This window comes from Schistocerca cancellata, chromosome 5 (assembly GCF_023864275.1).
Source record: "Schistocerca cancellata isolate TAMUIC-IGC-003103 chromosome 5, iqSchCanc2.1, whole genome shotgun sequence".
Classification (NCBI taxonomy): Eukaryota; Metazoa; Arthropoda; class Insecta; order Orthoptera; family Acrididae; genus Schistocerca; species Schistocerca cancellata.
The window spans coordinates 521461003-521476873 of NC_064630.1; the positions used below are offsets into that span (position 1 = coordinate 521461003).

General features: G+C 41.6%; 1 protein-coding gene across 1 annotated transcript in view; it reads left to right on the forward strand.

The window, feature by feature from the left end:
- Nucleotides 1-7923: 7923 nt before the first annotated feature.
- The window catches only part of LOC126187410 (odorant receptor 43a-like), a 28852-nt gene continuing 20904 nt past the window's right edge, over nt 7924-15871 (forward strand). Inside the window, exon 1 of the mRNA XM_049928477.1 lies at nt 7924-8019. Coding sequence (XP_049784434.1) covers nt 7972-8019 — 48 coding nt within the window. The 5' untranslated portion in view covers nt 7924-7971. The remainder of the gene's footprint in view (nt 8020-15871) is intronic.

Sequence of the window (15871 nt, forward strand, 5' to 3'; positions counted from 1 at the left end):
CTTGTTCTTCACCCTCTTGTCAATCGCGTCCTCCACCTCATCCGCAGTGATCGCATACATCATTGGTGTTGACTTTGCAATGTTGAGACTCCGTCCAGGAGCAAGGCGGAGCTATCAGGAATTGGGTTCGCCATCGAACAGTTGTCGTAAAAGTGGCGGTAGTGGACGGCGACGGCAGACGCCACCGCTGACTGCGTTGTGTGGCGACAACTGTAGGAATTAGTGAGTTTAGATACCAAAATCTACGTCAGCGACGATGGTCAGATGCTGCGTGAATTGTGGACAGCGATTCCTCATATAGAAGATACTTCAGTCGCGATCTCGCCACGATCCCGCACAATTTATCGCGTTGGAGTGAGAGGAGACGGGGATTAGTGCACTGATGTTCCCTATGGACACCAGCATGGAGCTCACAAAGGATGGTGTAATGAATGTTGGCGGTGTCCCGATGCCAGGCTGCTGCTTCCTTGCCACATTGCATGAAGATCTTTGTGACTGCAGGTTTCGCGCATTTGAGCCACCAGTGCAATAGGCATGCTTTTCGCACGATACCCATATAGTGGCGGTACATTGTTGGCAATGAGGTTTTCCAAGTAGGGCAGCGTTAAGCTTCTAGAACCCATTGCTGCACCAGACAGACTGAGGTGGTAGAATGAGCGTGCAGATTATGGCGCAATGATCCAAAAAGCGCAAGGGGCCATTTTTCTACTTGGAAGACTGTGTTTCCAAGATGAACAAAGACATAAAACCGATCGAGTCTGCTCGTAAAATGCGCTGTATAATTGGCATAACCAGGGACAGTGCCGGTCGCGGTGGCCAAGCGGTTCTAGGCGCTTCAGTCTGGAACCGCGCGACTGCTACGGTCGCAGGTTCGAATCCTGCCTCAGGCATGGATGTGTGTGATGTTATTAGGCTAGTTAGATGTAAGTAGTTCTAAGTTCTAGGGGACTGATGACCTCAGATGTTAAGTCCCATAGTGCTCAGAGCCATTTGAACGTCGCTGTGATTTTTTTCCCGAACTTCGAGTTGAAAGTCTTCAACTAAGGTGCCCAGCATTGGGCATGGCTAATAACCAGGTGTCTCGTCTTTCTACCCAGTTGAAATCGCCACCCACGACGAAGCGATCATAACATCTGGAAAACAGAAGAGTCATGTCGTCCGCAAATAATGTGGACCACTGCTGACGATTTGTGGAGCTAGATGGGACATAGATATTGACTACGTGCATGTCAAAGATGGTGTCAGCCACGCCACAGCCAGGTGGGAGGATTGTAACGTCTATGCCTGTTATCCATTTGCGAATGTAAAACGCCAATCTGCGCCCCGAGAGATCTCCTACAGACGTTTATGAGTCATAGCCGTAAACCCCCGGTATTGTGGCAACATAAACTTCCACAAGAACGGTGACATCGACATTGGAGGCCCAGATCACACCATAGAGGAGCTGCAGCTTTGGTGTGGTGCCAATCATGTTGATGTTCAATGTGATGAACTGGTAGGTCCGTGTTAGCAGGGGCGGACGTACATCTACCATCGCTGGCGGCAATATAGTTAGTGGACCTCAAGGAGAGACCTTCCCTCTGGCAACCAGGTGTAGATTCCAATATTAACGAGCAATCTATTTGGGGGGTGGATGGTAGATAGCCCTGTGGAGGAGGCATTCCTTCCTCCATATTGTTATCCTACACCCCTGTGCAAATGTTCGTTCAGTGTCCATGTGTACGTCATTACAGTGAGAGAGGTTATCAGGCATCAGCAGGGAGACAGACATGTTAACCTGCACACTGGCCGGTACTACGCTTGTGGCGGCTGCCACTGGTTGCCCATCTTACAAAACGTGCTGATCATCGTTAGAGCTGTCCACCGACACCTACATGGGACTGTTTGCTGGTTGAGCAGCGTCTCCATTACCTTGGGTAGGAGTCTCGTGAAGACCTATGAGCGAGTGAAGACGACGTCTGCGACGAGGAGGTGAGCGTTGTTTGTTCACATGTTCCTCAGCATCTGAGGATGGCAAGGAGGAGCGTCTGCCTGATTCGAAGGCTATTGTCAATTCAGTGAAGGAGTTACGCGGGTATTTTGGAGAGGTAACCGTCTTTGGCGACCGTCCTCGGTGTCCTGATGCCGGCCACATCGTCAGGTGGAGCGACTGCACCGTCCGAAGGTTGGTGGGGTGGAGGGGCGTGCCGGTCGGAGAGACCATGCGACGTGCTGGGCGAAGCTGTAGGCGTGGCGAGGGTCGCCGCGCAAGTTACTGGCAGGGCGGTCAGCGTGGGGTGGCACGGACGCTTCTGACAATTGGAGCTGTGTGACACATCGCCGAAAATGGCCCTCCTGGCCGCAAGTGGAAGTGCGGGGCTGACCGTTATACGTTATAATGGCAGGGCAGCCTTCGATAAGACAGAACGACAAGTGACTGAAGATCGATCCAAGCCTGCCTGATCCCACTGCAGTAGTTCGGAGCGCCGCAGTGACGGCGTCTGCGAGTAATTCGAATGGCAGCTAGTACATCCCTATCGTTTGCACGCCGAGACTGGCGTGGGCCTTAAGTTTTCGTCGCACGTCACGTCGTTAATCATCTTGACGTACACGGTTCTACTAACCATGACAGGTGGCTGTTTGGCTATCCATACACGGCCCACAGCCAGACCCAAACTTCCATATGTCGTCGTCCCAGTATCAAAGCCTATACTCGTACATGCAATATGTAATTCCCGTACAGGGGAGGAAATTTTAATTGAAAGTCGCTGCCTGAGATCATGCATGCATGTGCGAAGGAACACCGTATCGTTATTCTTAATAACACGGGCACTGAAATATCGTATTTATCCGCCGTTACAATGAAGTGACTTTCAATTAAATGTGTGAACAATTACAGGTTGCGACGCAGAAACGACGACATATGGAAGTTTGGGTCTGGCAGTGAGTTGTACACAGATAGCCCAAGCAATTAAGGGAACTGCTTGTGTAAAGCGAGAAATCCGGTTTCGAGTCCCGGACCGGAACAAATTTTCATTGTCGTCATCGCCTTATACAGCTGATGGTTGTCTGGATTCGCAACTGCGAATACATTTCATGTATACGAGTACTTGTACAGTGTTCGTGAAAATAAACCTTTTCAATAAGGAAACGATAGCAGTTCTTCTGTTGATGAAACTCTCCGCGCTTGTGCTGGCAGTGGCATGAACTACCGGCACAAATCAGATGACGTGGACTGCTATTTCCTTGTTCCCAGTTTTTCATTAGCTAAAAATCTTGTCGCGTGGGGCAGAACTACAGTAGCTGTTGTGTATTTATGATGTACAGCGTTGCGTCGTTTTTTCGTATTTTGACAACAACAACAACGATCTTGTGTATTGAACCGGGGCCTAGAAACGACGGAGAGGCTTCGTCCCGCCGCAGCCCTCAGTGGTTCACAACCCCACTACAGGCCACAGCGGTCTACCCACCCCACACCGAACACAGGGTTACCGTCCAGTGCAGCCCCGAGTGGACACCCCCCCCCCCCCCTCCAGGAACGTCTCATACTAGACGAGTGTAACCCCAAATGTTTGCGTGGTAGAGTAATTATGGTGTACACATATGTGGAAACAGTGTTTGCGCAGCAACCGCCGACACAGTGTAACAGAGGCGGAATAAGGGGAACCAGGCCGCATACTGCGAGGCAGATGCAAAACCGCCTTAAAAACGATCCACAGGCTGGCCGGCACACCGGACCTCGCAACTAATCCGCCGGGAGGATTCGTGCTGGGGACCGGTATGCCTCCCTGCTCGGGAAGCAGCGCGCTAGACCGCGCGGCTAGCCGGGCGGGCTATTTTGATCTTTATTGGATTGTAACATAAAGAGTGCAGGACAACCCTCGTCCGTCATGTCGTTTGTCTACGGCGCCATCGAATGGCAAACGGGGTAGGATATCTGTCACTTCCGCTTTCCTGAGAGAAGCTTTGCGAGATGGAGTCGGTGCCACTTCCGTTCATAGCACGTCCGACTCAGAGGAAGTCTGTATGAGAGGCAAGGCACAGCCACCACACGAGGAACAAACATACCATAACTTTTCTTTTGGAAGCGATCATGCGTTGGGCGCTTTCTTTCTGACTGTACAGCTTGTACGATCTGTGCGCTAGTCCGTCCTTCAGGAGTTGAGAGTGGATTGTCAGAGAGTCGGCCAGTAGGTTGCAACTGGTGGGAATGCAGGCAGAATGAAACAAGATGATACTGAATAATAGTAAGTATTGAAAGTTAATTAAATATAGACGAGAGGCAAGAAGTGTAAGTGCGATAGAATGTTAATTAAAGAATGTAGGGGAAAGAGTAATATAAGAAGTCATTGAAAAGTTGCGTTCGTATTGAATTGGCTCAAGTGTTTAAGATTCACAATCGCTCGTAAGTGTTGAGGAACAATAATTGTCCTATATGAGGTTTCATCTATATTGGAGTAATTTTCATAGGGAAATTTCCAGTAGGCACTAATCTGAGTGAAATGCTTTGGTAAAGATGCGAAGAGGGTGACTGCAAACTGAAGTATCGCTAGGTTGAAATTGATGTCTAATAAGAAGTGTCCACAACCACAAGCGTCGGTCATGTAAATTATTGAACATATACCATGTGCAACCTAAGATTTATGAAGTTGCATGCACAATTATGCTGCAGAAAAATCAAAACGGGAACATAGGATTAGTACTGTAAGTAGGCTGTTCAGGTTTTCTTATTGGTAACGCCACGTAGTATGAAAATCACTGGCTGTGCTGTGTGCAGTCTGTGGCTAGTTTGCATTGTTGTCTGCCATTGTAGTGTTGGGCAGCTGGATGTGAACAGCGCGTAGCGTTGCACAGTTGGGGTGAGCCGCCAGCAGTGGTGGATGTGGGGAGAGAGATGGCGGAATTTTGAGAGCGGACGATCTGGACGTGTGTCCATCAGAAAGAGTAAATTTGTAATATTGGATATCATGGACTGATATATATATATATATATATATATATATATATATATATATATATATATATATATATATATATATATATAAAATCACTTTTGAACACTATTAAGGTAAATACATTGTTTGTTCTCTATCAAAATCTTTCATTTGCTAATTATGCCTATCAGTAGTTAGTGCCTTCAGTAGTTTGAATCTTTTATTTAGCTGGCAGTAGTGGCGCTCGCTGCATTGCAGTAGTTCGAGTAACGAAGATTTTTGTGAGGTAAGTGATTTGTGAAATGTATAGGTTAATGTTAGTCAGGGCCATTCTTTTGTAGGGATTTTTGAAAGTCAGATTGCTTTGCGCTAAAAATATTGTGTGTCAGTTTAGTGTTGATGAGAATAAGTAAAGAGAGTAATGTCTGAGTACGTTCAGTTTTGCTCAGCTGTTTGAAAATCAAATAATGTAAGAGGTTTATCAGCACTAATAATCTGAGTTGAGTGTGCATGAGCAGTGGGAAGAAGGTATATGTTAAACATTGCTTCATACACGAACTATAAAAATATGTAATTATTGTTGATATGCAGAGAACACAGCTTGAATTTTCGCTGCATGCACTAAAGTAGAACAATCAATTCCTCCTTCATTCTCTCGACAACCCAATTTGCTTATATATATAGGCGAATAAGAAAAGGAGTATTAGTAGAGCTGTAAACTGCAGTTGCATTGAAACTGACCGGGTCTACAGAAACTACGGTGTTACGTGCTCCTTCTGGGAGTACTGACTTTGTGTGGTGAATTAATTTCAAAATTGGTTCAAATGGCTGTAAGCACTATGGGACTTAACATCTGAGGTCTACAGTCCCATAGACTTCGAACTACTTATACCTAACTAACCTAAGGACATCACACACATCCATGCCCAAGGCAGGATTCGAACCTGCGACCAAAGCAGCAGCGCGGTTCCGGACTGAAGTGCCTAGAACCGCTCGGTTACAGCGGCCGGCAATTAATTTCAGTAGTCCGTCATGTGTTGGTCCTGGCTGAGTTTCTATATTCTTGGAGTCTTATAGCAAACGATGTGTGATACTTTTGTTTGATCCTCATCCACTGAGTACAGCTCTGAACAATATTACAGAGCTGCTGTAGGCTTGTAGTCAGCAACATATTTTCGCTGATTTCATTATAAAGTATTAGTTATCCATTTCGTTCTACCTCAACGCGGATAGAGAAGTTCATAATGTAGTAATATAAACCGCTTTTTTTCAATAGAAGTATTACTCGGGTTTTTCTACATATAGATCTACATATACATTTCTCAAACAACTGTGAAGTGCATGATAGAGGACACTTCCGATTGTAAAAGTTACTGGGGCTTCTCCTCATTCCATTCACCTAAGAAGCCCGGGAGGAATAACTGCTTAAATGCGTCTGTGTGCTCTATAACTAGTCTTCTTGATCCCAGGGTATCGTAGTATATACCTACTGGTCTTTGAAACGTTATAAATAGTTCTTACGGGATAGTTTGCGCCACCTTCAAACATCTGGCAGTTCAGTTTTACCAGCATGTCCGTGACGGTATTCCATGTGACTATTCGTGTTACCCTTCTTTGTACACGTTCAATATCCAGGTTCGGACTTTAGCACTGATACGAAGGACGGCGTTGATAAATATTTTAGATAAATCAGACTTTGCACTTCTTACTTCTTAACTTTCTTGTTACATTTTTGCACGATCTCTGGCGAACTCTTTCTGTTTGATAATTAAAAAAAGGAAAAAAAAAATAATCTCACCAATTATCACTACAACTCCCAGAACAAAACACGTACAATATTAAGCTCCAAACGTTATTCAAATAACCGTATATTATACTTTAAAGTACAAATGAAAAACAATTCAGTATAACAGCCTTTCCGAACTATAAAATAATAATGTCCACTAATGACGAAGTCGACCCTTTCGTGGTCGCAAACTCTCACCGTGACTTCATACGTTGTACAGACGAAAAAATGAAACAATTTCAGAAAAACTGGATGATTTATTCAAGAGAAAGAGCTTCACAAATTGACCCAGTTAATAAAGCGTTGGTCTACTTCTGGCCCTTATGCACTGGTAATTATTCGAGCTGACATTGATTGAAAGAGTCATTGGATGTCCTGAGCGATATCGTGTCAGATTCATTCCAACAGGTGCGTTAGATCGTCAGAATGACGAAATGTTTGGAGGGTCCTGCCCCTAATGCTCGAAACATTCTCAAGTGAGGAGAGATCCGGCAACCTTTCTGGCCAGGGTAGAATTTGGGAAGCACGGAGGCAAGCAGCAGAAACTGTAGCCGTGTGCACGCGGGCATTACTTTGTTGAAATGTAAGCCAAGGATGACTTGCCACAAAGGGCAACAAAACAGGGCGCAGAACATCGTCGACGTATCGCTGTGCTGCAAAGGTGCCGCAGATGACAACCAAACGGGACCTGCTATGAAAAACCGTGGCACCCCACATCTTCTCTTCTGGTTGTCGAGCCGTATGTCGGGCATCAGTCCGGTTGTATAGCAGCGCTATCTGTGGCGACTCCAGACGCGTCTTCGGCCTGGAATCTCATTGACTGGCGTAGAATTGTCTTCAGTGATGAGTCCCACTTCTAAATGAGCCCCGATGAACGGGCTACATGTACGTCACATCTACTAACGTCCGTCCCATTGGGATAATTCCTTCGTGGTGCGTCGCTTTTTTGTCTTGGAGTGAATAATCGACAGCTCCGTTGAACGTTTGTGACTTACACTGGATAGACTTCACTCGTCCGCAGTGTCGTTCGCTGGACAGGAAACACGAAGTGACCACTCAGTTCCTACACTATGCAATAATTAGTAAATACATAAAACACACATTTTTTGCTCTCGTTACCGTGTGTTGCCGAAGCGGGAGAAATTCGAGCTTCGTAATCCAGATTGTGTGACACTAAAACATCGATGAAGAAATGAGGGGAATATCGTTTGTTCACAGAACGCCGAGAGCGGGTCGCTGATCAAGGTGTTGGTAACGGCACCAGCAGTCAGCATGCAGCTGCTGGTCTACTGTCTCGGAGCTCACAGCGTCCGGGAACAGGTGAAGACAATTATTCTCGTTTCTTCCCCCCTTTCACGACTCAAATAATTTATACCTACAACAACACTTTTACACATTGGTTTAACATAAAAGCTCTTCTATTTATACAACTAACATTATGGGAAACACGCATACTACCAAAAAATCTTTTTCGACAGTAAAATATTCACAGTATGGGATTCCACAAAAGTAATTCCATGACCTATCACGCACCCACGCTTTAGTGCCACCAACGAACAAATTTAACACTAAATGTACTCTCTGTCGCCGCTCCAGTGATTTCGTGCAGCGGCAACAAAATAACTTAATACTTAAGAGTGTTGCTTGCTTTATGAAGTGATATAAAATCCTTATACTACGACTCTTCTCCTCCAAGAGCAGGCAATTAAATGTATGATAAGGCCATTGCTCTCCTGAGATAAGTAAATAAAAGAAAATCGATGTAAAGAACTACAATGGTTTAACTTCTGCTGTTCATCCTTTGACATAACTGAAAGTCCCTCCAGCCCTGTGACTGGCAACATGAGAAATACCGCACCTGTAATGATCTCGGGAGTCCCCATTATAACATATCCATCACTGGGATTCTGGCAGCAGACACATCCCAAGTCTTTACTTTCTAACGATCTATTAAAGGTACACCCCACTGTACTAGCTCAGACATATAAATGCCTTTCTAAGGGTTAACTGGAACACATCTCATGTCTTAAAGTTATCTAAATACTTGGTAGGCTATACAGTTACTCCTCCTCTTAAATATCAACCAAAATACTAATTTTCTTTACATTCTTCCATTCCCTAGAATAATTTGACAATAGCAGCTGAGCGTAGGTTGCCTGCTGGATCATCATTAATCCACCTAGATAGTACAAATTTATCGTTACTCGCTGAATCCCTCTTACACGCTAGTCTAACATATGTACATACATTAGGTACCGATTGGCTTGATTTATAGGTTTTCGACACCAGATTTAAGCACTTTAGTCTGTGTTAGTCAATACATTTCTCCTGTACTGCCTCCACCTGTTGTGTTATATCAGATTTCATCTTACTTATATCAGTGGATAATGTTTCAATTACCTCGAATTTGTTCTTAATGCTAGTTCACAAAAATTCGTTATTTCAGTGACTTAAGTGTTACTGGCACCAATAGTGTCTGACATCTGTTTCTTCCTCAACCTGTCAGTGCCGTGGTTTCAGCGCTCAAGTTATGTACTCCCTCAGAGACTCCCTCCTTAAACATTGAAAAATTCTCGTGGCATCTATTCAATTCTTACTACACAGTCATTTCCAATGCATTTTGGATTAAACTGAAGTCAACCTAAAAAAACCCTTCTAAGTGCACTTGTTTAGGTTTAAATCTGATTTGAATGTTTAAAAATTGGACTCGAATTTGTACAGATCAGACTTAAGTAACTTATACTTATCATCTGTTTTACCCTCCGGTTTGACACTATTAGAATTTGAATTAACAATGTTAGAGTCTAACTTATATCTTAATTTTTGTCTATCAAATCTCATGCCGTTGTAACTGGCATCCATCTTACTGTTTCACTCTCTTACATTAGAGTCTAATTCTAGTAACATATTCTGTACAACGCTAAGTAGATGAATTTCCTTTCTTTTCTTCCCGAGACACGCTACTCTCTTCACTGACCTCTTCCTCTTTTGATGCTATCAGGACCTTATCACTCATGGCAAAATCACTCTAACTAGTAACGGATTTTATCTTGTCTCAAAACAATCTCTTTCACCACATATGTCAGCTAAGCACTTTTATATTCATCTTTCCCTTCCACTGTCCCACCGTCTAATTGTTGTTGTTATGGTCTTCAGTCCTGAGACTGGTTTGATGCAGCTCTCCATGCTACTCTATCCTGTACAAGTTTCTTCATCTCCCAGTACCTACTGCAACCTACATCCTTCTGAATCTGCTTAGTGTATTCACAGTCTAATTATCAGAACAAAATGTTTAAGTCTTATCTTAAATATCGTCAATAATATGAGCAATGCAGCCAGTGAGTTAATCAGCTGTCTACGTAATGCAGGTAATCAATTACACTTCCAAATAATACCTTTCAAGCTATAAGGCTTCAAGCAACGATCAAATTGCGATATTATCACTCAAAAACCTTCACTTACACCAAGTTCGAACCGCCAACCGTAAAAGCGCGAATGCAGCAACAAAATTCTTCGTGTATTTTTCCAGAAAACATTACAAGCTATGCGCCGGAAAATCAGTGACTAAGATTCACTTCGGTATGAAACACATTCAACTCTACGTTTAATCTTGGCCTGGAGCATCGATCGTTCGAAATTACAGCACAATGGAGAACTGCGTAACTTCTTCTCTGATGCGCGCACAACTTGCATAACGTCGTGATATGACATATTTTTTACACTTTTGACAAAATTCTGAAAACTGTTTATTTCTTGTTGATTACATTAGTTCACGGCAAGCTTGTTTCGGCGCAAATGCCATTCTGAACGACATTCTAAATGAACGGACGGATCTCAAACACAGAAATTACCGGGACAACTTCATTGACATAACAGAGGAAAGGATTGAACACAATACGATAAGCAAAAAACCATAAAATGCATTAAATTCTCTCATCTACAAATGCACAATATCTTTGGCAAAAAACATCTCCGACTACCTAAGAAATAATTTACTTGTAAACATAAAACATCATTTGAACGATTTGTCATTTTACAAATGTCAAAAAATAGCACGAAATATTTATAGATTATTAATAACAAAGTACATAAAATAACAAAATGATTTATGGACGTCACTTCACCTAGACGTGAGTAACTATAATATAAGATAAAATCTCGTAGTAGTATTACACTGACATTGGAATGACCTACAAATTTGTAACTGTCAAAAGATAATACGAAATTTCGCTATTATTCTTCTATAGAAAGTAAATACGTGACATATGTTAACAACGTAGTACACAATAAGAATTAAGTTCTAAGCTGTTTTACGGACGTCACTTCATCTCGATGTATATATAAGATAAAACTTCATATAAAATTGCAGAGTACTGTTATACTGACGTAGAGTAAAATGATATGTAAAGGTAATGTCAACAGGAACACTTGACAATGACACGTACATCGATCGTGAACGTATGTAATCAACAAGAAATAAATAGTTTGCAGCTAATTTTGTCAAGAGTATAAAGAAGAGGTCTGAATTGAGGCCTCCCGTCGTTGCTCGGACATTTTGGCATGAGATACTGTTTTTTAGATACGCCAGCAAATCAGGGTTCTTCGAGACCCGTTATAATTTATTGCTTCTGTAACACATTTGTGCAAAATTAGCATAAACACATTTTTCTGTTGGTGTTTCGTCTGGTTGCTCAGCAGTAGTCATCGATAAAATTCTCCCATCTTTATAATTTACTAGAGGCGTAAAGTAAATGTTGACGGTTACCCTAGGCAAATTTTCACAATGCCAGAGCTTCCTGTCAGTAAAACAATCATAGACTCTATAGACATAGCTTCCTCTTAATACAGCCACCGATTTCTTGGCAGCGAGTACGGTTGCACGTCTTGGATCAGATGTTTATTCGTTAGTTGTTAGTTCTCTAGGAAAAAGACGTTTCAGTGTACTGTTACATCCATATCAGAAGTCAGAGAAAGATCTATCTGACAATTCGTGTAGCACTAATTATCTGCCATTCTTGTTTTCACATCACGCACAGGACATGCAACAGCACGTCACAAAAAAAAAGATTATTTCAATATATACTCAGCTCTGCGAACAGAAGTTAATAACACACCAGTGGAAGGGATGCATGAAGCAACGATTTTCTTGGAGATTTCTCGGAGGTCGCTCCGCCCCGTAAAATATTCCATACTTTCACTACGAGATCCTTAACTCCTTCCCAGAATTTTAAAACTTCTCACAGAGTACGCTCTTACTGCCGCTTCCAAGCTCGCCAAACCATTGGTGAACGTTCTACACTTTAAGCCATCAAATTAGCAAACTAGCAATGACCATTAAATTCGTTGTTACATTCTATGAATCTGCTGTGGCAAGGTTAAGGACAGCGTAATTTTTGGCCTTTTGGGTATTGTTAAAAAACATCCTTCAACAAAAAACTGAAATGTGTATCCTTTTGCAGAACTCAGTTATCAAATTTGAAGTGAAGGTGGGACATATCCGATCGAAACTGGATTAATAAAAATATAGAAACTTTAAGATGGGAGTTTTAATGCTTCGGGTGTTCTACGTAGTATTCCACACTTGAGTACAGCCCACAGAATGTTCACACAACCATGTGAAACTGCAAGAAAAGTCCTTCTTTGGGGTGTTATTCAAATCTCACGCCACATTGCCTTGAATATCCGTTGTATCATCACAGCGGTGACCCTTTAAGTGAATTTCTCCAGTTTGTCGTTTTGTGGTAGGTTCGTATTGATAACACTATGTCTCGTCACCAGGGATGAGTTTGCCAAACGTCTTGCTAGTTGTCCAAGCTTCGTTGGTTTTGTGCAGAAGTCAAGGTATGTGGGGAAAACATTGCACACTCTTTTCTCTTCTTCAAAACGTTCTGAAGAATATGTTGCACGTTTGATTTAGCGGTGTTCAGTTTGTTACTCCACTGCGGTTTGTGGCAGAACAACTTTGACACACAACGGTCGCATGTCCATCACTTAACACTGCCTGTCACAACTGATTGGTCAAATGGATATCTATGATTTACAGTTGTTAGTTCAGACTGCTTTCACAGTCACTGCGCTGACGTCGCTTAAAACTCTCTCTCGGAACTCTTCGGACTGACAGTGTATCTTTCTTTCTTTACTTAAATGAAGCTGACTGACTTCTACAGGCCGTGGCGTACTCCACTCCACTGCGCTTTGGCCGTTTACTGACACATACCTCTGTCTCTATCATAACAGACAATAATCACAATGTAATATTTCAGTAACACGTATTTTATAGAAATGTTACAAATTTTAACATCTGAGGCGTATGAAAACACATAGCTGAGAGACGGTTGACATTACATAACTGATAGCCTATAACTCGCGTATGAGACGACAAAATAGGGAGTAAAAATAAATGAAAGAAAAAATCTGGCTTAGTTAGCCAGTTTTTGGCAGAGTTCAAGCATAATCTTTTAAGGACGGACCCCAAGTTTTAGTCCTCTTGCCGACACTGTGACAATATGCAATTGCTGAGCAACTTTTGTTTTAATTTAATCAAAAAGGAAGTCATTTTCCAGAAAAAATGAGCTTTTTTTGGCCAAAACGTGTACAGTGAAGTAAATAAAAACCATATTAATAAAGTAGATTTACTATGCCAAGTGACATGATTGCCCAGTAACTAATTTATGTTTCGAATCATGTTGTGCTAATGTTCACATTTAATATCAACTATTTTCAAGAATGGATGACGTTATAGGTTTTTCTGTAGGATGTGAGTAAAAAAACGTTTTTAATAATTAAGTTGTGTTGTATAACATGACAGTTATGTATTATCGCAGTAAAACTGAGTTCCATTCAGTTGGTCACGTTCTCTAAAACTTGTGTCATTTTTGTGAACTGTGTACGGCGATATAACAGCATAAACAACATTATCCACTAAATTAAGGCCCATATCATTAACGTCGATATGCAGCAGGATTTTAGAGCATATATTTTGTTCAAACATTAGGAATTACCTCGAAGAGAACGGTGTTTGACACACAGCCAACACGGATATAGAAAACGTCTTTCTTGTGAAACATAACTAGCTCTTTACTCACACAAAGTGCTGAGTGAAAATCACAAGGGGTTTCAAATTGATTCCGCATTTCCAGTTTCCAGAGGGTTTTTGACACTGTACCACAGAAGTGGAATGTAGTGAAATTGCGTGCTTATGGAATGTCGTCTCAGTTATGTGACTGGGTTCATGATTTCCTGTCAGACAGGTCACTGTTGGTAGTAATTGATAGAAAGTCGTCGAGTAAAATAGAAGTTATTTCTGGCGTGCCCCAATGTAGTATTATAGGTCCTCTGCTGATCCTTATCTATATAAACGATTTAGAAAACAATTTCAGCAGCCATCTTATGTTGCCTGCAGATGATGCTGTCGTTTATAGTCTAGTAAAGTCATTAGCAGACTACAACAAATTGCAAAGCGCTTTAGAAAAGATATCTGTATGGTGTGAAAACTCGCAAATGGCGCTAAATAATGAAAAGTGCAAAAAGGAATCCGTTAAACTTTGGCTGGACGAAAAATCAGTCAAATATAAAGGCCGTAAATTCAACTAAATACCTAGGAATTACAATTACAATTAACATAAATTTGAAAGTACACATAGAAAATGTTGTGGGGTTGGCAAACCGAAGACAGCGTTTTATTGGCAAAACACTAAGAAAATGTTACAGAGACTGCTTACACTACGCTGCTGGGCGGTCTGTGGTCCTTATCACACGGGAATAACGGAGTACATTGAGAAGGTTCAAAATGAGCTGTACGTTTTCTATTATCGCGAAACAAGGAAGAAAGTATCACTAAAATAATACTGGATTTGGGGTGGATATCATTAAAACAAAAGCGTTTCTCGTTGCGGCGGAATCTTCTCAAGGAATTTCAATCACCAACTTTCTCCTCCGAATGCGAAAATATTTTGTTGACGCCGACCACATAGGGAGGAACGATCATCGTAATAAAATAAGGGAAATCAGAGTTCGAATGGAAAGATATAGGTGTTCGTTTCTTCCGCACTCTGTTAGAGACTGGAATAATAGTGAAGTATTGTGAAGGTGGTTCGATGAACCCTCTGCCAGGCACTTAAATGTAATCTGCGGAGCATCCAAGTAGACGTAGATATAGATTACTCCATTACGAAGTCATGTACAAAAGGAATCAACAAAATCCTGGGGTATACTGTATAAAAAAATTCTGCATATATTTTTCTGTAATTCTGTATATATTCCACCGAAATTTTGTAAATTTCGTGTAAGAATGCACTACAACTGCTGCAGACTCGCATTTTTTAGTGCTGACATCGCAGTGAAGGTCCTTACATACCCAATGAAGTGGGTAGACTAGGGCAGATTGGCCCCTTTTTTATTGTTGTTTCTTTCCATCTTATGTTTTCAAATTTTACATAGATCTTTTTATGTGGAATCATTGGTACATTATTCCAGCGGCTTTATAACTATTTAATTTTGGCTTCATTCTATTTGTCAATTCATAAAAAGATATTTAGTATAGTAATGAAACCGGGGTCAACCCACAGGGCAAGTTGACTCAGCAGCTTGGACAAGATGGCCCATAAGATTTTATCATATAATTTAGCTACGAGATTAGTTATTAACTGAAAATATATCTAGTTTATACTCAAGTTGTTGTAATACAAATTACTAAAACCTAATGACAAAAACTATTCTCATAAATCATGTATCATTGTTGTAATGAGTCTGATAAAAAGTATGTACAAAATTTTAATCATTCATTGTCTGAATGCCCGATAGGATCTTCACAGGTTAAACATTAATAAGAAACTCCTTTCACATTATTTTTAACACATGACAGATATGAATACCTCTTAAAACTTGAATATTGAATCAATTCATCATACGGATTGCTGGGCGAAAAAGGTTTAAGACACCTAAGACGAATAATCCTAGTCTTCTTCATCTTGAAGAACTTTCTCAGGGATGCTTACTTTCTTTCTGCCCTTTATTTGAGGAGTTCTATAATGTGATTTACGTTTACCATTGTCACTTGTTGAGGAAACAGGTTCTTACGCCAACCATAAATATTTCTCTTCACGGAGTTCTCTTTTCTTCTGTGTGGAGGCTTGCTGGTTCGCGTGGTGACATGTCTTTCGTTGTGTCTGTC